This window comes from Heliangelus exortis, chromosome 1 (genome assembly GCF_036169615.1).
Source record: "Heliangelus exortis chromosome 1, bHelExo1.hap1, whole genome shotgun sequence".
NCBI classification, from domain to species: Eukaryota; Metazoa; Chordata; class Aves; order Apodiformes; family Trochilidae; genus Heliangelus; species Heliangelus exortis.
In genome coordinates, this window is record NC_092422.1 from 91,123,983 (window position 1) to 91,145,874 (window position 21,892).

The 21,892-nt window shown below is 44.8% G+C and overlaps 2 protein-coding genes across 4 annotated transcripts; both read right to left on the reverse strand.

Moving 5' to 3' along the window:
• Positions 1-2,122: 2,122 nt before the first annotated feature.
• Positions 2,123-11,059, reverse strand: SMIM11 (small integral membrane protein 11). Of its 3 annotated transcripts, XM_071753690.1 has the most exons (5): positions 10,979-11,059; positions 9,893-9,954; positions 5,888-5,999; positions 4,083-4,262; positions 2,123-2,319 (listed from the first exon to the last, which is right to left on the reverse strand). In XM_071753690.1, exons 3-4 carry the CDS (start codon positions 5,906-5,908, stop codon positions 4,095-4,097), a joined length of 189 nt encoding a protein of 62 aa, XP_071609791.1. In that variant the 5' UTR covers positions 5,909-5,999; positions 9,893-9,954; positions 10,979-11,059; the 3' UTR covers positions 2,123-2,319; positions 4,083-4,094. The 3 variants fall into 3 exon arrangements, with proteins under 3 accessions (XP_071609791.1, XP_071609800.1, XP_071609782.1); XM_071753699.1 differs by lacking the exons at positions 9,893-9,954; positions 10,979-11,059 and adding an exon at positions 6,110-6,212; XM_071753681.1 differs by lacking the exons at positions 9,893-9,954; positions 10,979-11,059 and having other exon boundaries at positions 5,888-6,103.
• A 1,956-nt stretch (positions 11,060-13,015) lies between these two features.
• Positions 13,016-16,522, reverse strand: KCNE2 (potassium voltage-gated channel subfamily E regulatory subunit 2). The gene is made up of 2 exons (XM_071753667.1): positions 14,971-16,522; positions 13,016-13,808 (listed from the first exon to the last, which is right to left on the reverse strand). Exon 2 carries the CDS (start codon positions 13,794-13,796, stop codon positions 13,419-13,421), a length of 378 nt encoding a protein of 125 aa, XP_071609768.1. The 5' UTR covers positions 13,797-13,808; positions 14,971-16,522; the 3' UTR covers positions 13,016-13,418.
• Positions 16,523-21,892: the final 5,370 nt, after the last annotated feature.

A 21,892-nucleotide genomic window follows, 5' to 3' on the forward strand; every position in this document is an offset into this window, starting at 1 on the left:
TTCTGTAGGCACCAGAAGAGTGCGACCTGGATCAATTTCTGAGATGGGAACATCTACAAGAGTATCCTGTCCCTGCTGCCTAGCCACACACACTGAATCCACACTGAGCACTTAATCCTTGCTGCCTCCTCTCACTTGCAGAAACACAATCAAATTGAATTCTCTATTTCAAACTTCACATCACCCTTCTTTCAGTAACAAACCAAACTTCGACTGTCCCCTGCAGCTTTCTAATTAAGAAACAGAAGGAAATCTGAGCTGCTGTCTCCCCCCAGTGTCAGCATATTTTCTTGTTTATGTCTGCAACTGCAGCACATAGGGTGCCCAAGGGTAAAAAAAAATCTGCTGTAATCTATCCAGTGATAGGAGAGATGAAACCTCTACCCTGCTGTCAGAGAACAGATATTAGTTCGGGTTTGGGAATGGTAAGATGTCTTCTTATCTTGGAAATTCTAGAACACCAGCCTGCTGTGACACTCATCACAAGCACTAGGGGGTTATCATTTGCCATAGTGCTGCTCCAAAGCTAAGGAAAAAAGCAGCCAGGTTTGGCCAGATTCAAAGTCTTACACATACAAAGAAGCTTTCTGATTTGGTTGTAGAGGAAAACATGGTGATGGGAAGGACTTCTGAAGAGACTTCTCACAGCTGCTTTCTCCCTTGTTCAAGTCCCGGACAAAAAAGAGTCCTATAGCTCTGCCATCAGTTTAAAACAGAAAAAAAAGCTAATTATTATCATCTCAACTTTTGGTTGAGAGTCTATAAAAATCTAGATTGGGGCTAATATCCAAAGGCAGCCAGTGACTGCATGGAGCCAAGACATTGCTTACTTTTGAAGCTAGTGGACACTACACAGGCTTGGCAATTTTGTGTTAAAAGTTTGGGCGTGTGGCTTAGCTAAGTACCTTGGTGTGTTTCCCTCAATAGCTGTTTAATGGAGGTGGTTAGCAGAGCCTGTTGTCACTGAACACTGCAGGGCTATTTAATAAAATTATCATACAACTCAACCTTTGCATACAGATGACTACTGAGGCAGTAGAGGGAAACTGCTGGTTTTCAGTGCTACTAGGAATGCCCTAGCCTGGCAGTCCTGAGGCTTCTGTGGCCACGATACTGCTCTGTCCCAGGAACAGGTTTCTCCAAGACTTACATTTTCCGGACATCAAGGTGATGGCATAAGCAGCAAAATTTTAAAAATGACTGGGGAGTAACTCCAGCACAGCCAGAGCTCTCTGACCATCAGCTATATGAGCTGCACATAAACTTAGCTAGCTAAGGTTTCAGAGAAGGATGCAGAGGTGCTGTGAGCTGGTGTGATCACAGCAGGCACCTCAGCCCACAGTTGCAGGGAGAGGGCAGGAGTGAGACATCCCAGAGGTCTCCCGCATCCTGCTGGGCTCTCAAGGCTTCTCCAACCTCTCCTCCTTCCTCTTCTCCTCTCTCCACTGTCAGATTCCAGCTTCACCCTAACTTCCAGAAGACAAAAGGATCTCGGAAGTGCTTTATAATAGAAGTGTGAAGGCAAATGTTCCTCTTGACACTGCTACACATGCCTCAGCCTTTGTTTCTGGGAAAAAAAGTCTGCTCTGTTGGTTAACCTACTGTGACCAAGTTACCTTATCTTCCAGGATTTGGTGTTACTGTACATGCAGAACAGCTAATGAAAACCCCCTCGGCTTCATAGGTCAAGCTGTAAATGGAGAGCCACACACAGCTCTCAGATATTGCACATAGCAAAATAATGTTAAGAAAGCTTCTAGCATGAAAATTCCTCAAAGGTTTTCATACTGACACTGTGATTTCCGTGACTCTAAAGAAGGCCTAAGTATGGGAAGTAGTTTGAAAAAGACTTGTCAGGAAAAGCTCCTCTCCTGCATTTGTTCAATAAAGGGCCCACAAGTCTTGGATTTACGCCCCTGCAAGAAGCAGTTGCTCTGAAGAAGTCACATAGAGCTCTTCCTCATTCCCTGCTGTCTGCCCATGAACCCTGTACACGCCTATGAAGGACTCAAGAGTGTTTTTCTCTTTAAACCCAGCCACCCCCTTGCAGCTAATCTTTAAAAACTGCCTCCCCTGCAGCTCTAACTGTAGCATTTGATTAAGCAGTAACCAAGGCCATTGCTTTTTTCTTTTTTTTACAAAGGGTTTTTTATTGCATAAATAGAGGCTTAGACATTTTGCTGTATGTACAAAAAGTTGAGATACAGTTTAAGCGAATGAGACTCTTGAATTTTATTCCTTTGACACATTCTTCATCTACAGGAAGGCTTCGTTCTCCCAGGAAAGGAATCCAATGCAAGCTGCCAAGTGTCAGGAAATCTGCAGGGTGGGGAAACAGCAGTGAGAACAGCAGGCATTATATGCTGGCAGCATGGGATAGATCTGCCTGCCCATGTGGCACGCTGCAACCAGAGATAATCACAGCTCTGCAGTGCTGACACTGGGGAACAATTTTAGGGTAGGAGAATTCACCCCACCTCTCAGTCCCATTCTAGAAAGACATAGCAGACAGTCTGAGAGATGGCAGAATTTAGGAAGGACTGGGCCTCTGCCAGGCAACATGGGGTGACTGGGCAAGCAGGGTATTTTCTGAAAAGTCAGAAAAGCTTTAATGCCAATCATTCAACATCATTCAAAAAAAGTCAGTGTCACATGCTGGACACAGGGGCCTTGCAGGATAAGGTCATTACCCTGACACATCAATCCTGACTCTGCAGAACTCCCCAGGACCCAGTGCTGCCCACACAGCATGGTATGGTCTGCTCATTACAAGCAGCAGGTTTGCTCCCTTCCAGGGCAGCCCATCTCTCAGCTGTTAAGCAATAAAACTTCAGATAATTTGCTCTGTCTGAGTTATTCTGCAAAAATGGAAAGAAGTGTTCTCACAGCTTTTCCAGTGGCTAGCTAAACTGATTCAAAACAAGAGTTTAAAATGGCCACACTCTGCCTAGAGACAAGTCCTAAATCTGATGTAAACAGGAGATTGGAAAACATCTTTTGTTTTCTTATTTTTCTATGCAAATGAACCATTCCATTCCCCTGGTTATTTCCAGGACCCCATTTTTAGTCAGAATTTCCAAATCCTGTTGCATGAAATAAAACAGTGATAAGGTTTAAAGTCAAAACCAGTAAACATTTCTAAAAACTGAAACTCTTTGCATGTGTGAGGTGATGATCTCAAAAGGGGAAAGTAAGTTTTTTAGTTTAACAAAGAGTAATATCACATCAAACTCCCACTGAGCTTACAAAGGGCAGGCAGGAATAGAATTCCCATTTTGTTGCAGAAGAGATAGATGTGAAATGTACTGATATAAAAATCACATACCAAACAAGTCAGGGAATATAATTAACATTAATCAGCACTCACTTTGCTAATGGCTTTGATCCAGTAAGACAGTGATTGCTTGAACTTTGAAAACAGTGGGAAGAAATGCAGTACACAAGGAATGAAAACATAAAACTACGACATTTTTGTTAATTTTTGTTAATTTTGCTCTTTCATGAAGAAAGATGTCAATTCTTCTCAGTGAAGTCTATGTGGTGAATGCTACATAGCACAACCTGTAGCATTTCTATTACCTTGGGAAGTTCCATAACATGAGATTTGGCACTTCCAGCTGAACTATCTACAACCTGTTGTGTATTTAACTAACATGGAATGACTTACTCTTTTCTATCTTAAATATGTGACTTATGATCAAGAGGTCTGACAGCATCATCCAGACTGTTGTGCCTCTTATGCACTTTTTGCCAATTTAACCACCTCACTACATATCAGGATTTCCTGTGCAATTGGCTGAGTGTAAGAGGGATTAAGAGCAGAGAGGGAACACTATGCTGAGATCTCCCAAATCATGAAACATAGCTGCCAAATCTTCTGGTGGCATCTGCAGTTTTTACAAAGAATGGGCATGATGTGGGGGTGCTAATGTGCTGAAGCATTGCAGGAGACAAATATTCCAAGAACTCAGATAACGGTGATAGTCCTGATTGCACAATTCAAATGTACCCAAGCCAGAACATAACGGATTTAATATGGCAATGCCATTATTAGACAATGGGATGTTGAATAAATTCTCTACCTGAGAGACTCTTCAATCATCCTTCTTTTCTACTTCTGTTTTCAACTTCTTTTCCCGTTCCCTCTTCAGTTTTTCTTCAATTTTTTTGCTCTGGTACATTTTTACTCCAGCAAATGCTAAGCAAAGAATCAATGTTTTAGCTGCCAAAATGTACATCAGCAATGGGAAATTCTCCAAAGCCTGAAATGCAAAACAATGTAAGCAGTTACTGGAACACTTGGACAATTAAAAATTAATCTACAGAACTGCTACAGAGCTTTTGAAAGCATCATTCAAAGCAATGGTAAGGCTCCTCTGTTCATGATTTTTTATCTGTAGGAAACTTTAAACTAGGCAGATCAACATCTAGGGAAAAGGACAAAACCAAGTTCGCTCAAGTTTGTAGATAAAGCCCCTTTGAAAAGGTCTTTGTTGCTTTTTCTTGCTATACAGCAAATGGAATATTAGCACTATCTAGAGCTGGAAAATGGGAAGAACCAAGTACCTTAGAATAATTATAAAAGTGGAAAAGTTTCTAAAGGATTCTCCCACAGGTGATGGATCTGTGCATATCAGCTTACAGATGTGATCCCCAAAGACATTTCTGTGCTCCTAAAAATTTCCATGTAGTTCTGCAATTAACTTTCCCACATCTAGAAGGTATGATAAAGGCCTTTAAACTGGAAGAAAATTAAAAAAAACTCCACAGCCTGCAATAATTCAGTTTGAGGAGTTTTTAATGCCTGGAACCACTGAAATTGCACAACATATTTCAATGTCATAAAAGCATGCTACTCTATGTGTATGTGGAGTAGCAAATAAAATGGGTAACAATGTGAACTCAGAATACAATTATAACAAGAACAGCACAGAGCACTCAGTGAGTGATATCAATTGCAGAAGAATATTGAAGGTACATGAAGTTCCCAGCACATTGTTCCAAAGGCACCTGGCCAGCAGGATGGGTCCAGTGGTGCACTGAAGGTTCACAGTGCCAGCTCCCCCTTAGCAAGCCTCTCAGAACCCTACTGTACCCTTAGCAGGCCTTCCAGCACCTCAAAAAGCTGTTTGGCCACTGTCAAACTACTGATATAAAAAAAACAACAACAACAAAAAAAAAAACTTGTATCAATACACCATTAGTTTGTCTCCTTAAAATCCACAAATCAGAGGCTCAAGTGGGGGCTTTATAACACTGATCTCTACAAGCTGCATGTTACCTTTGACATTAGACTTCCTTCTAATTTTGCCAAAGCCCATCATCAACCTCCCCATATATTAGAAGTGTCAATTTCTTTAAACCACAGCTCCGCAACACCGGAAAGGTAAATCCAAGGCTTGCAGTAATCACTGTTTTCTTGAAAAATAGCTTGATTAAACATGTTAAAAGTGTTAATGCATGAAGCACTTGCCCAGACATTTCTGTGCCTTACATATCTATCCTGCAGTGTTTATGACCCAAATATTCTGGAAGACAGTGGAGAATACCCTCCAGTAACAAAAGGAGGACAGATCAGCCAGAGAAAAGCCTTGAAAGATGAAAGCCAGGAGGACTAGAGGATAGCAGAGCTACACTCAGGTCTAAAGTGTGAGGTCCCAACAGCAAAAAGTGGGGCAAGCCCACAAGGTGCAAGCGTGTTCGGCCAGAAAGGAACAGCAACAACAATGAATCCTCTGTCCCTGAAGTGCAGACAGGGTAGTGGGTAGACAACCTTCACCTAGGCAAGGAAACCATCTTTAAAAACAGGACCCACCCAACCGTATCTTACATGCATCTGCTTGAAAGAGCAGAAATTCACTGCCTAATGAATATGGAACATCCTCACCTTCCAGTTAAATGCCACCATCTTGGCTGTGTGATTACACTGTCCCACCGCAGGCAGCACCCAGCACCGAGGAGTGTCACACTTCTACAGGCACAGACCTGGGCAGGAGCATCTTGCAAAAATGGAAATTAAAAAGGAATTAGCCAGTCTGTTCCTACTCAGCACGTCCACCCTGCAGCTCTCTGACAAGCTCATTTACTGCACAGTGGCTGCCAGCATTACCAGTGCCACACGGTTCGGGAATGACCTACATGGACCTTTATGGAGCTGAGTGACAGGAGCAACATCTGTGCTGCTGAAGGACAGGGATCTGACAGGCCTGGAGCAGGTGCCACGCTTGCGCAGAGCAGAGGCTGCACTTCCACCACAGGAAGCAGATCCCAGCAGCTGCCAGACCCAAAAACACAAGGCTGCCTGCTCTGGAGAGCTTGACACGTGTGCACATCACACCAACTCACTGACATCTGAGATGCAGCCGACAGAAGCGCACCCCAAAGAGCTGTCTTGAGGTTTTGAAGCCCACCTGCCCTGCTCAGAGCCTGAATGCCTAGTGAATCCTAGCATCTAATATAATGAACCAGTTCTTTCTGATTTATCAATAAATTTAATTCTCCACACAGCCCATAGTAACACAGAAGTGAACAGTGACTGGAGTCCTTGAGCAGGCATTGTACCTTCCAGAGCTGAACTGCAGGGCTGAGAAATGCCCACGGAGATGCTGAAGGCTGCACCACACAGCCACAGCACTGACCTCTACTCTCTGCTTGCTTGCACCACCAGCATTGTTTCAGCCCAGGGGTTTTAAATTCAGCACATTTCCCTGCCTAACCCCCTCGCGGTGTTTCTTTTATGTGTAACAAGAATCACTTTGGAAAAGCAGGGGGAAGCCCTACAGCTTAGTCCTAACCTCCACCAGCAGCTGGGCTGAAGAAATCACCACTACACCACAATAGCTGCTGCTGACCTTTTTTCAGAAACAAAGAGTCAAGTAAATGTTCTTCCATCTCCTGCACTGCTCAGTCACCTTCTTCACAGATGCCCTTATTGGTCCAGCTACAGTGTCCTCTTCTTTTCCCCCAGCTGCAAAATCTTCACCCTGCAGAGACCAATCTGGAAATGTCCTCACAGAGAGACACCACTGGAGATCTCTGTTAACCAAGACTGAACTACACTAAAGCAGCAGCATGGCCAACTTATTAACTTATTCGTCACTCAAGTATTTGCTGTGTTGAGATCCTGAGTTGTGCAGCTCTGATCTCCTGTTGAAAAAATGTCAGGGCAGCTGTGCACTAATGAGTCTGTAGCATTTCACCTCAAAAAAAAAAAAAAAGGTATTTCAACTTCTGATGCTTGCTCCAGAATTCAGTGACCATTAATATTTGAAGTCCTCTGTGAGACTGTCAAAGCAAAATTCCCCCCTCAGAGTAGAATGTGTCTCTCAGTGCATGGTTCAGATGCTTATGTGCTTATCAGTAAAACCCATCTTAGACAAGCCTGGCCTGATCTGAAGTGCCTGCACTGTCCAAATGGGGTGTCCTCAACTTAAAATACTGACTTGGGCAGGGGTTTCATCAGACACAGTCTTCACTCTTCGAAATTGCTGTAAATCCTGTGCTTCAGTCAGAATTAATTTTGCAACATATTATAAAAAAGCAAGAATTCAGCCATTCAAAGAGACTACATCTGACATATGATGCTGAAAATGGGCTTTTAGTGACTTTTTTACACACAGAAAAAGTTTTAGACTCAGCAAATGTTACGTGAGCCCATCTCTGGGGTGTGATTGCAGGGTATTGTCCCACCAACAAGAAGCAGCGTACAATGTGAAACACAGTGTGCACTCCTGCTCTTTGTTACCAAACAATTATTTAAGCATTCAGCACACTTCTGTAATATTTCTGCTTTGCTAAGATGAGCCTGAACCTGTCTGAGCTGTGTATCCACCAAGAGTAGCTTCACTGAAGTCAAAAAGGACAGGATGTAAAGAAATTCTCCCTTTGTTCTGAAGCATGGTGTTTTGATCCAAAATGCTTCCCGTGAGAGTTCACATCTCTGATGGTCTATCCTCACAGTATCTTCTGCTGTTAGAACTGAGAGGGGAAGCTACCCCTCTCTCTCCATGTTGCATTCCCACATCCTGTGCCATCAGCCTCTGGTGGTCAAACACTTCTCCCCATTTCGTCTCTTCACATTTTCAGTCTCCATTTTGATCTGTATCTTATTAAATACGGCTGAAACCCCCGCTGAAAAACAGGCTAGGTTGGGCATGGGGCAGGGAGAAGAAAATGGCAAAAGGATAGAAAAAGGCAGGATTCACTTCACGTTTGAAAAAAACAATTTGTTAGCATTGAGGTAATAAATTAAAACCCAAAGAGCTCAGACACCGTACTTTCAAGGCTGTGGTATCTTAAAAGCATGGAGGGAACTGAACAGCTGATGTTTGCCTTTTCAGAGGCAGATAAGGCAGAGATAGGAGTTCAGAACACATCTACAGTCAGGCATTGTTCGTTCCTCAGCAAAATGCAGGCTCCCTTAACAAACACAGCTACTGTAAATGGAGACTGGGCCCCACAGAAGGTCACTATCACTTTCACCCACAGCAAGGAGGTCTCGTGTTGAGCCGTGTGAGAAGGCAAGAAAAGAAGAGCATCTGGCTCTGCCTGAAGCCCTGCCAGAGACTCCATGACAGATGCTACATAATCACATATTGGTGGCCTTCTTCACCATGATTGCACCTTGCAATTACTAACCCATTTACACTCAGACCTCCTCTGTCAAGCAGACCAATCTACTGCAGATGGGAAAGGAAGAGTCTGCCCACAATGCACACCTCAGTTCTGTACTAGCAACCCTCTGTTAGCTCCAAATGGTGTGAGGTCTTCTGGGTTAAGAGAAGAGAGAGAGTGTCACCAATACATGTGTAGAGGTTCACCAGTGCTGGCGTAGAGGCTCATGTCCTTGGCAGGGCTAAAGAACTCAGGGAGGGCTGCATCAAGTCCCAGAGTTAGACTTCAGCTGATACCAGCTCCAGGATCTCTGCACAACTTTGTGTTGTGCAACACAGACCACCCCAGACAAAGGACTTGGGCCTCAGTCAGATGAGAAGTCTGTGGTGGAGCACAGAATTGAATCCAGGACTCTCAGCCACTGAATTACAGCTCCAGTCCACCACATGAACCACATCACAACCCAGCCATTCACACCATTGTTTGCTTACGCAGTGGCAGAGTATTGACTGGCCTGCAAGCACCAGAAAACATCCACACAGGCATCTGGATACTCACAAACCCACTTGAGTTGTCCTGGCTGGAAGTCTCACTCAGCCTGCCAATAACTCCATCTAGTCAACAAAATGGGGCTTGAGATATTCTTTTGTCTAATGGTGATTTCCAAGCATCACCATTCTACCTACTTTGTGAAAAGCTATAAAAGTCCTGAGCATCAGAAAGCAGCAAGCCGCTAGGGTTATACGACTGCATCTGAAATGGAGCAATGGCTGAGTATGTCTTGCCCTAGAAAAGGAGTATCATTCCACCTGTCCCTTGTTGCAGCTTTCTTTAATGCACCTATTTCAGGAAGCAAAATTCAAGCTTCCCACCTGGATAGTCACTGGAGGATTCACCACTACATGTGTCATGCAACAGGATTAGCATCTGCAAGACAAGCCTCCTCCTCAAAAAAAAAACCCCAAAAAAACCCCACTGTTGGGTCATGGCAAAACATACTAATATGGCAAAGCCCAAAGACTGAAGAGAAACACAGTGGAAGCAACTGTGAACCAGAACTGCTGGACAGAGTCCATCACAAATCACTGCCACTTGACATAGTGATTATATCAGACACATGCATATTTACAACCTATATGTGTGGGTAGGTTAAGACACTGATTCATAAAAATACCTGTCTAATCACTCAGTTTACACTAGTGTCACTGATAAAAAAAATCCCAAACTAACACCAGATCAAGAAACGTGAAAAACACTAAGTCATACAAGATCTTCATACCCGAAGAAGCAGAAATGAAAATATTAATGATTCCTCTGGCAGCTCCTCATGTGCTCCAAACACTGGGAAACAAGAAAAGAGTAGATGGCATCTATAAATCACAGCAGCTGGATTAAAACCTAAACCAAAATGTCAGTGGCTCAGCAGCCTCTTCCACCATGGGCTCCGGGGCATAACTTTAAGTCAAATCCCAAGGTCCTTGCAAGCAGCAGGCCCTTGCCTGCTGTCACCCCAGTGCCCTAGGAGGGTCTGCTGGGCTGGCAGCCGCCGCTACCTCCATTCTGACCTTTGCCCTAGTTCTTGGTCAACTTTCCTGCTCCCTGCAGCACCACACACCTGCTTGAGAAAACCCAACTTCTTCAACAAATGATAACTTCAGACCTCTCCTTCTTACTTAGTTGCTTTTTTTTTTCTTTTGTTTTCGAATTATTTTTTTTTCTTCAGAAAACAACAATACCTGTCCGATCCACATGCAGCAAAGCACACATCCCGGCAGCTTATGCCGGGGCACGGCAGGATCAGGCCTGCCTGCGGTTCCCAGCCAGCCAGCATCACTCCGGCAGCTTTTCAACTTCACTCTCCCTCTCCTGAGAGATGGCGGGGGGGGGAGGCTGCGAGTTACCGGCGAGGGGAATACTGCAACCTCCTGGGTGGGAACACGGCCCGTGCGTGGGTCGGGAAAGCAGGGCCGGTGGGCAGCGGGGAAGAGAGGGAGGGTGGCACGCAGAGTGGGCAGGAAGGAGGACTCCATGGGGATGGGAGTATTGGCAAAGGAAGGAGTGGGCTGGCGTGGGGGTGTGTGTGCAGGGAGGAGGGCTGGAGGACAGGCGGGAGGAGCAGGAAAACAAGGCAGGGCAGGCTGGAGGGCAGAAGGAGGCAGGGGGTGGTGGGGCTGGGAGGCAGAGGAGCGGGCCGGAGGGCGGGCAGCAGTGCTGGCAGAGCTGGCTGGGGTGGTGGGGGGGAGGAAGCGCGCCGCTCCTGCCTGATGTCGCCTCGCCGCCCCCGTCGTGCCCTCCCGCCCCGGCACCGCAGGCATCCGAGCCAGCCAGGGGTGTGGGGCAAGGCCCGGCGGAACGCGTCTCTTACCTCACGGGGCGGCCATGGCTCTGGGCGGGAGGCGTCACAAACTACATCTCCCAGGAGCGCCAGCGGCACAGGACCCCGCGGGGCAGGGCCCGCCTCGCCTCGCCTCGCCTCGCCTCGGCCCGGGCACTTAACTCCGCAAAGCCGCTTCCCGAGGCTGGTGCAGTACGTAGGCTCTTGTGTCTTAAAAAAAACCACAAACAAACAAAAAAACCCAAAACGCATTTCTCATATGTCCCAGAAGTGTAGGTTCGAGGGCAAAGCGGTCCAGCTTGGGGTTCCCATCCGCGGCAGCCGCAGGGCCGGGCCAAGGGTGGGAGTTGCTGCCGGCTTGCGCTGGGGAGTAGGGTCTGACGGAGTAGGAGAGCTGCTGGGGGGTGCTGGTGCTACTGGACAAGGAGTGCCGGGGTGCTCCTCCAGATGTTCCTTGCCAAAAGGGGTTCTTGTGACTGGGAGCCGGAGGGCTGGAGCAGCTGTCCTGCTAGGACAGGCTGAGAGAGTTGGGGTTCAACCTGGGGAAGAGAAGGCTCCAGACTTTATGGCAGCCTTCCCACCCCTAGGGGGGCTACAGGAAAGTTGGGGAGGGACTTTTTACAAGAGGGTGTAGTGACAGGGTGAGAGGGAATGGCTTTAAACTGGGAAATGGTTAGACATGAGGAAGAAATTCTTTACTGTAAGGGTGGTGAGACACTGGCACAGGGGAAAGGCCAGGTTGGATGGGGCTTGGAGCAGCGTGGTCTAGTGGGAGGTGTCTCTGCCCATGGCAGGGAGGTTGGAAGTGGATGATCTTTAAGGTCCCTTTGAACCCAAACCATTCTGTGGTTCTGTGACTGTAGCATGGCTGTAGCCCTGGCATCTTCCACCTGCTTGGTGCAGTACCTTACCTGAGCATGGCTGTAGCCCTGGCATCTTCCACCTGCTTGGTGCAGTACCTTACCTGTGTGGTAAGGAAGGTCCCGCATTCTGGGTATGAAGCACACCCCTGAGAGGAGCTGAGGAGCTGGCAGACACACACAGAGCACCCAGGGGAGGTGGAGTAAGGGGGGGCATGCTGGGTGGGGAGAGATGGCTGTGCTGGGACCTGACAACAAGCCTTTCCAAGTGCTCACCGACTGAGGTGATACAAAGGTTTATTATGGTGCCAGCAAAAGGCACATCTGGAGCATGGCAACAGCTGCTGTACCAAATCTCAGGACCAGTCTCCAGAACAAGCTAAAGCTTCCCAGCAAAAGAAGCCCTTTTCCCGTTCTTTTTAACACAAATAAGACAAAGTTGTTGGAAATGCAGCACTAGACATGGCTGAAGTGTTTCAGCCAAAACTTTCTGAAAACAAGCAAGCCCACATGACAGCCAGACAGCCAGCACAGCAATGTAAGTGATTTAAGTCTGACAACATGACTGGGAACTAAACCCAGAGTCTTACAAAAGGAAGCACGCTTTAATACTAGAAGTGTCACTACTTCTGCTTGTAAGTATTCCCTGAGAGCCATCATGGTGGAGAACAGCACAGGAGAAGAGAAACCATATTGGAAACCCATTTGCCAGCCAGTCAAAACAAGTACTCAACACAGGAGACATTTAGGAATCACAGCAATGGGACAGCCATGGTAAGTGGGTGTAGAAGCCCCTCCTCTGCAAGCCACAAGGCAGAATCTCAGTGGTTTACAGAGTCCTGGCTGATAGGATGTAACCAGCACCTCCGTTACCCAGTTTGCATACCAAGGTAAACAGATTTCTCTGGAGAACTAAGGAGCAATAGAAGACAGCTTGGCCACCTACAGACTTCAGGACAGATGATGAAGCTCTGGAAGCTGCCCTGGAGAACCAGAACATGCTCCTGGATAAGACTGCAAGTTTAGCAGGTCTTCTGCTATAAAACAGTCCTTGTCATGAGTCAATTCTTGCTGCCAATTAATAATGAAATAAAAATGGGAGCCCAATTATTAAAAAATGGTTTGAATGTGTGTAGGTATAAGTTACCTCCTATGATTCATACCATAAAACATTGTTCAGACAATAGATGGAGATTTTGGTACTCAATTTTACACTTTCACGTTTTTTACTTTTTTATGATGGGCTTAATTCATACAGTTTGGATCTAAATCAGCAGTTGTGACAACTAATTCAGTTGTTATGAGCTGGGAACATCCAAATCTGATTTTGGATTTAAAAAAATGCTAAAAAAATATAAAATTTTAATTATCTTGGTTTTATTTTCCTGAACAGAATACCAAAGCAAAGCACAATCATGCATTTCTCTTGGGTTTTTCTCAATCACCTATGCCAAAGCCTTCACGGGAAACAGTAATGTTGGTTTCCCCAGTGTTGTGTTCCACATTGACCTGTCAGTTAATTTAATGAACTCTTTCATATCTCTTTGTAATTCCAGTGAGTTCCCTGCACCTGGCTTTATGATTTCCTCATTGCTGGTGTTTCCAGAAAGTCAGGGTGATTCAGGGTTTGTTTTGTCCTTTGCACCCAAGTTTTCATGGATCACACACTTGAGGTCTTCTCGATTCAGGACTTGGCTTTTATACTTCTTGCTCCAGTCGTCAACGATGTACTGGTGGTAGGGGTCATTGGAGTGCTCTCGCCTCTTTGATTTCACAGTGCTCACCAAAATTGCCACAATAATGAAGGAGAACATCCCAATCATCACCATCAAATAAAGGATAACGTAGTCAAAGTTTTCAGCCTCAACCTTGGCTTGCAAATTATCTGCTGCTTCTGTCATGTTTTTCCTCCAGCTATTCATGTAAGTGAGAAAGGTTTCCTTGAAAATATCTTCCACTGCCCAAGTGAAGTTTCGGATTTCAGTCATCCTTGCCAGTTACTAAAGACAACATGATACTTTAATCAAATATCTATAATAAGACAGCTGGTTTCTTTTGTTCACATTATGAAAATTAAATAATAAACACCTACAGGTGTCCAGTGAAAATGTAGCACCAAATTAAGATGAGCTGAGAATCCCCAATGAGTAGTTTTCAGTGTGTTCAGAGACGCAAGGTGAAGTCTTACTCTTCTTGTTAGAATCGTAGAATTTTCAGGGCTGGAAGGGACCTTTAAGATCATCCACTTCCAACCCTGCTGCCATGGGCAGGGACACCTCTCACTAGATCAGGTTGCTCAGAGCCCCTCCCAGCCTGGCCTTAAAAACTCCCAGGGATGGGGCTTCCACCACCTCTCTGGGCAACCTGTTCCAGTGTCTCATCACCCTCATGGTGAAGAACTTCTTCCTAGTATCTAATCTAAATCTTCCCTCCTCTAGTTTGAATCCCATAGTTTGTTCCAGTCACTTTCAGTTGGTGGGAAGCCAAATATGCTTTGGTGAATCCTGTGAACGTGGCCCTCATAGAGTCAAGGTACACTGACTTTCCCTGATGTGGAGGCTCTGAGGAAAGCCTCTTCCTTTCTCTGCCTTTCCTACATAAAGAAGAGCTGTGACTGCATTGCAGCCTGCTAGTCTGCAAAAAGCAAGGGGTCTGGGACAGGATTTCTGTCTGATACTTCTGTATAGCACCCGTCCTTCAGTGCTTCATGCCAGCCAAGCCCTTCCACATGTGACAGAGCTTATATAAAAAGCCTCTTTACGGGTCTCAGTCCAGTCTTAGCACAATGATGAGCCTACAATAAGGGGTGGTGAATTTTCATAATTAATAAGAAATTATGGTGTCTTTAGAACTTGAGTTCAGCAATTAATCTTCCTCTGCTGGACTAGCCTTGCAGTAGCCACGTCCACAGAACAGGCTTGCATACACAGAATGCATGGATGCAGGAACACATACATATAGGTCTCCCTGCAGCTATATACTCATACACACTCAAACACAGGGGACAAAAATAATCTAATGAAAGTAACCACAGTATAAGAAATTACAAATACAAACTTCCCTGACCTTTTTTTCATGTAAAATCTCTCTCCTTTTCCTTTGATTCAGAGCAAAAATTGCTATGCTTTTTCAGTAGGAAATAAATTACCAACAGAAACTTACCTTTCCTGTGTCCTTCTCTAATGAGATTCACAGTTAAAATCAGGTTTTTAAAACTCCACTGAGTAAGATAATGATACTCTTGAAAGGAGCAGAGCTATTCTAAATGTTAAGTAGCCTCCAGCCTGCACAGGTCTATAAGCAATTGTCTGTTAAGTAAGTTCCTTGTACTGCATGCTTTATGTGTATATGAAATTAAATGCTAAATCTAATCTCACCTAGAAAGTCAAATATTGGCTGATAGCTTACATCAGTCATCCTGTCAGATGCCAAATGCCACTCTTTATGTTTGTTACTGCAACTTCATGTGTTGTATAGGAGCACTGCTGTGCTTTCCAGGGGTAAACATTGATGCAGCTCAGTCTTTGTTGACGCAGATAGAAATAAGGATGCCCTTGTCTGATACGGGCATGAGAGGCTGGGCACTGAGCAGACAGTGTGAAAAATGCCAGCCTGCCAGGCTGCTTAGCACCCAAGGGGAAGAATTTTCTGCTCCTTCCCGTGTTTCGTGCTTCCCCTGTCATTTGCCATAATCTCAGGACTTCTCTCTCTTTTCCCTGGATTCCCCACACAGTTTGCCTTACTTCTTCTCCCACTGGGATCATGCTTGTCAATGACCAACCCCTCCATGAAGCCCTTTCTGTGAGAAGCAGGTCTTCAGACACAGCCTAGGCCAGCCTTTCTGAGCTCTGCTTTGGGTGCACCACACATTAAAAAGGAAAAGACAAAAACTTTAAAAAAAAAAAGAAAAAAAAAAAAAAAGAAAAAAAAAAAAAAGAAAGGAAAAAAGAAAACAAAGCAGAATTAATTATTGTTGATTTTATTTCTAGCAAATAACACATACTGACACCTAACCGAAAGGCTCTGAGTCACACCTCAGAAAACAACAGTGTGCTCCGTGGAGTGACACATCTTGGGTTTTAGTCAGCAGCAGTTCCTCGTCATGATGGGGGCATCCAAGGGAGAGAGATTAGGGTGGGATTGCAGTGCAAAGTGCTCCACAAGCACATGGGAGGGAACAGACTTTCTGGAAAAAATATTTTGATTTCACAGGTTGTTCTGCCTAGGCAATTTGCAAAGAAAGCAGTATGGCAGGTATCTCTGCTTTGAGGAAGACAAAGCAAACATGCACCATCACTGAATCAATAGTGCACATCAGAAAAAGGGAGATATGCCCTTGGTAGGGGAAGGTGTTAATCCCTGAGGAAGCCCTGCTAGTGCCGTGCTGCTGACATTGTCATGGTTACTGCTATCATTTCTTCTGGATGATTTGCTGTGCATGAACACTACCCAAGACAGGGGTGAGCTCCTGGCAGCCTTTCCTCTCTGATCCCCCGTTTGTTTCTGGCAGTTTCCAGTGTGCCCTAAGCTTGACCTCTTGGAGTCAAGGTAGCTGACAAGCTGCTTCTGTTTGATGAAACTCAGCAAGCCAGAGGGACTGCTGCAAATCCAGTCTCCTGCATTATGCATCCAGGGACTCACCTTGGTCGGTCCTGGCTAATAAAGCCACTGGAAGCCACCAGCATGGTACTAGAGGAGTACCCAAATGCAGGGCTGTGAGAAATGAGAGCAGAGCTATAGTCATGGAGGTTGGGAACAGCTTGGGAACTGCTGTCCTGGACTGCCAATAATGGGGTGAAAGGGCTTATCTCTCCTGCAAGCAGCCTCTTCTGCCATCTCTTCAGGTCCAAAGGAGGGCAGCCAGGCTGGTGAAAGGACTTGAGCACAGACCCTATGAAGAGAGGCTGAGGGAGCTGGGGCTGTTCAGCCTGAAGAAGAGGAGGCTCAGAGGAGACCTCATCACTCTCTACAACTCCCTGAAAGGAGGTTGTAGCCAAGTGGGGGTTGGTCTCTTTTCCCAGATGACTTTCAACAAGACAAGAGGGCATGGTCTTAAGTTGTGCCAGGGGAAGTTTAGGTTAGATATTAGAAAGAATTTCTTTATGGAGAGGGTGATAAAGCATTGGAATGGGCTGCCCAGTGAAGTGGTGGACTCTCCATCCCTGGAGATATTTAAAAAGAGACTGGATGTGGCACTCAGTGCCATAGTCTAGCAAATGCAGTGGTGGGTCAAGGGTTGGACTTGATGATCTCTGAGGTCCCTTCCAACCCAGCCAATTCTATGATTCTGGGCTGTCCTGTTTGGCCAATACTTACAGGCATACACTCACAGAGGCATACCTACACATTTAAAAGATGCACATGTTGCCGAGCAGACATGAAATTTAATTGCCAGCTCTGTTCTCAGCTCCACCAAACGAGTCCTTAAATAGTCTGGCTCAGCTGTGTGTCTCCCTGAAGGTCACATTTGCACAGGGTTTGCTTGGTCTCTAGAGCAATGAGCTGATCAAGGACAGACAGTGTGAAACTGATTAAAAAGGACAGGCAGACAAATGTCCTAGGCAGGAAAAATTACTGCTTTACTATTAGTCTTCCAAAGTTAGACTAATATAAGCAAAATGCTCTGTCTTGCAATGGAGAGAAGTGGGAGCAGCTGGTTGGGCCTCCTGTCTCTAGCCTAAGAATGGTTGGGTCATGGCAATCAGGAAGACTCCCTGGTGACTGGAAAAAGGCAAATGCCATGCTCATTCTTGAGAAGGACAATAATTACCCAGCGATCTGAAGGATGATCAGTGGCACCTCAAGCCATGTGACAGTTTAGGAACAAGTCCTTCTGGAAGCCATTATCAGGCATGAAAAGAACAGAAGATGATGGGAAAGAGCCAGGTTAGATTTACCAAGAGCAAATTGTGCTTGATCAAGCTGATTTTTTTCAAGGACTGTTTCTGTGGAGGAAGGCAGAGTGGTAGTGGTGATTTGCCTTCACTTTAGCAAGGTTTTGGCATGGTATCTCGTTATATCCTTGTAGCCTGATTGAAGAGATATGGACCAGACCTGAACTAGTTTGACCACTATCATGGAAAAGATAGAGTGAATGACAGCCCACAGCAGATGTGGATTCTTGGCTTTATGCAAGAGCTGAGGACATTAGTGCTTTTACACCATTCATTGGTGAGGCAGTGCTGTGGCAACATCTGTTCTTGCCTCCCAGGTGTTGCACGTGGGTCCATCCAGTTCCAGGGTCTTGTCATCAGCAGGAGGTACACCACAGGTAAATGTGCATAGTATTTAACAATTAGTACAATCAACATTAGAATTGGATGTATTTTCACATGTAGCAGCCCTGTGATCTTGAAGGCACTTTGAAGAAAGGAAATTAGCCACACATAACTCATTAATTATATGGTTCCTTAGCTAGGATCATGAATTTTATAGGGTTAATTCTTAGAAACAAAAGAATATAGCTCTTAAATGCGGTTAATGAAGAGGCATGAGTATACTTTCATAGGTAACTTTGGAATTTCTTAGGTCTGGTTAAATCAAAATATTGTACTATTCACTGTGCCTTTCAAACCTCAAACCTTTGTACACACAGACTTAAACCCACAATCTTCTCAGCTTTAAACTACTGATATGCTATACTGCTAACTGCTGATACTTAGGGTGCTGATAATATTTAATTACTTTCCCTACTGCTTTAAACTTTTTACCTTCTTGATAGCCGTTCTAGATTCCTTCTGGTATTTACACATTTGTTTAAAACAACATCAGTGAAATCAACAGTTCTGTCCCTGGGTCTGGCTGCAGCTTTTCAAGTTGTTTCCTATGAGTGGATCACCTTGTGAAAATAATAAAAAAAAAAGAACCCAAGACCACTGGGTTCTAATAGTTTGGCTTTTACTGCTTATCAAGATTACATCTTAAGTTTAATTAATTAAGTTTGAGCTGTTTGTTTATGCTCATATTTTTGTAATTCAAGTTTTACTTCTGAGTTTATTTCCCATCTCAATGGAAACATTATGTTTCTGGTAACAGTGTTGGTAATGAAAGATACTGCCTCTTTATTTTTTGTTGTCCAGCTGTGCTTCTTCTAGTCTCTTGCCTGTTTCTTGGATTTTTTTGCTGAGTTTCTGCAGTGGGTAATGTGCAAGCTACCACCTCTTCAGGACCTTTGACTTCCACCTCTCAAGTATTTAACTGCCTGTCTCTGTTTGCCATTCCTCTCTGCAAATTGTTATGGTTTCATTTTCTTTCTGCATTCACCCTGTTCATGATGGATATAATTTTCTTTCCCAGGATAAGGCAGGTAGGATTAGTACATCTTTTCCTCCCAAGGTTTTCAGCACAAGTGGGAGTTGGGTATTCTTTTCAGTGAGGAAGTCCTTTCTCAATTGCTTATTTCTTTTGTAATTCTTCTTCCATCTTTCAAGGAGCAGCACTTACTTAGCCTGTTCTCTTAGGCCTTTGTCTGCTCAATGGTAAATATGTCTGGTGATTCAACAGCTGGGGGTCTTCTGTTTGTCTGAGAGACCCTGAGACTTAATTACATGTTACACACTTTGATCACTTCTCATAACACTTTGGGTACATCTGTGAAAATGGTAACACCCAAACTTTCTCATAAGATCTGGTATAGGTGCCAGCCAAGACAAACAGCTGATCTGTTGAAAGGTTGACTTCTATGCAGAGGGATCTTGACAGGCTGTTCCCAAAATGTTCCTGGCTGGTAAAAACCTCTTTCTGAAGATCTCTCTCACATCAGTGTGCATTGTCCTCAAGGCCTTGTATTAACAAAATGAAAGAGTGGAGACACTGGAGAGTGACACCTGGAATGGACCTCTGTGTCTAAATAAAAATACATTTGACAAAGCAAAATTTTCATGTAATCACTGAAATGAGAGGAAAAACATTTACAAGGAATGTGAATTTTACCCATGTTTTCTTATGCAGTATAAGTATAGGCAGGGTTGTGAAGGAAACCCTTTGTGTCTATGAAAAAAGAATGTATGTCATCAGGATGCATTTGATAGCAAGGGACTCCAGCCTAAGCAGTTTCTCAACCCTGAATGCCTGAAAGAAAAAAACCCAAACCTAAATAAAACAACAACAACAACAACAAAACCTCACAAAAAAACCCCAAACAAAACCCACAAACAAACACACAAAAACAAAACAAAACCAGAACAAACAAACAAACAAGCAAACCCAAACAGGCAGAACAAGTCAGGTCCTGAATTCTGACTGTGTTGCAGGACTGCACTGCAAATGAGATACTGGTACTTGCTACCCTGGCAAGAAATGCACTACTCCCATCAGTCCAGAATGCAAGAATGGAGAAATTGTGGCCAGGCAGACACTGCAGTCATTCAGTTTTGTTGCTATGGTTTTGTATGTGGCTGTTGCAAAAGCTTTAGTGGATGAATAAAGGTGTTGCCCAGAAATAGCATTGAAATGTAAGAGCAAACACACTATGTATCATGCTTAGTTTCTAGTGACATAAGAAAATTCACTCCTTAGCCTCTTTGAGATCACCTTGTGGAAAGCAAGACAGAAAATAAAGACCTTTCCAAACAATGCCCTCAGGGACAGCTTTTGGTGAAACAGATCACTGTGAAGGAAGCATTGTCCAGTGTGTTCTGCAGATAGAGACCATCACCATGTCATTCCTGAAGAACAAGAGCTGCTGAGTGTCCTCCACTCCCAGCACAGGCAACAGGGATGGTGCCTGCATGCAGTGCTGATAAACTGTGCAGCAGCTGCTGGCACTGCTAATCCTGGGGTAAGGGTAACCAGGGTAACTAAGGGTAACTAGGGCTACTTGTTGTGGCCATATGCCCATGATCACCTCAGTGTGTGTGCCTGCACACAGGCTGACTACCTTTGATGTGGAAATACCACCCTTACTGCAAGACAGGCAGCCAAAGCAGTCCTGAAATGATATTCTGGCAGTTAGCTCTCAGCTTGGCCTCTTCACACTGCCACAGCCTGAGGACTGTCCTTCTGGCTAGGAAGGTAAGATATGGCCACCTTGAGTGCATGTATGTGTGTCCTGCAGAGAAGAAAAGAAACCTGAAGTGTCCACACATGTCCCTTCCTAGATATCAAGTGGATTTCTACCATACTTCCAGCTGTAATTAAAATATTGTTGCTTGTAGCTAAATAGCAGCATACCACCTGCATTTATCTGATCAAAGTCTTGCTGAAGAGTCACAAAAGGCAAAGTTAATGTCAACAATGGACAGCAGCCCTTTTATTCCTCACAGTCTTATTCCTCATCTAAATCTGTCCTTTAGATGGGACACTGCAGGTGAGTTGCTTGCTGAGTTGTAGGTAGGAACCACAAAGCTCTGCAGGCTCATGCACACCTCCTGCATGCACAGGAGCACTTTCTGACACCCAACTTTGCTTCCCTCTGCTCTTCATCCACACTGCCCAGGCCCTCATGGAAGAACACAGTCAGTAGGTCAGTCAGAGCAGTCACAGAGTTGGAGGGAGGGTAGTAAAGAGTCGGATGAGGAGTATAAATGTCACACAGTGCAGGAGACACAGTGAGCTGTGCTCACCTGTCCTCTCCTTCCATGGACCTGAAAATCACAGGTCATTTGCCATCAGTGGCTTGACCTAGCAGTAATGGCAGTGTGGTGGTACCACAGTCCCTCATGCACCCACCCAGCCTGGGGTCTGGGCCCTCTGCCCTGGAAGCCCCTATACAGCTCTAATGCCTATGCATGTGACAACTGCACTCCTGGTCAGGGAAATAAAGTTGCATCATGATCCATCAGCCTCAAATACCGTTGGGTTTTTTTAATTTTGTTGTCTTGGCATTTGCTCTGATAAACACTATCTGTGTAACTAAAGACTGACGGGAAAATTGTGTGCTGTGCACTTCAATTAGCAGACAGAATAAGACCCTATGAGACATGCAGGGTAATGAGTGCTGTTCTCACATAGAAATGCTCATCTTGTGCAGTGATCCAGCCCAAGGCTTAGACATCATCTATACCTGCACCTTGATTTGACTTCAGTGATGCCACAGCTGAACATGATGATGACGATGAAGTTTCTTCCTCCTGCATGCATTATC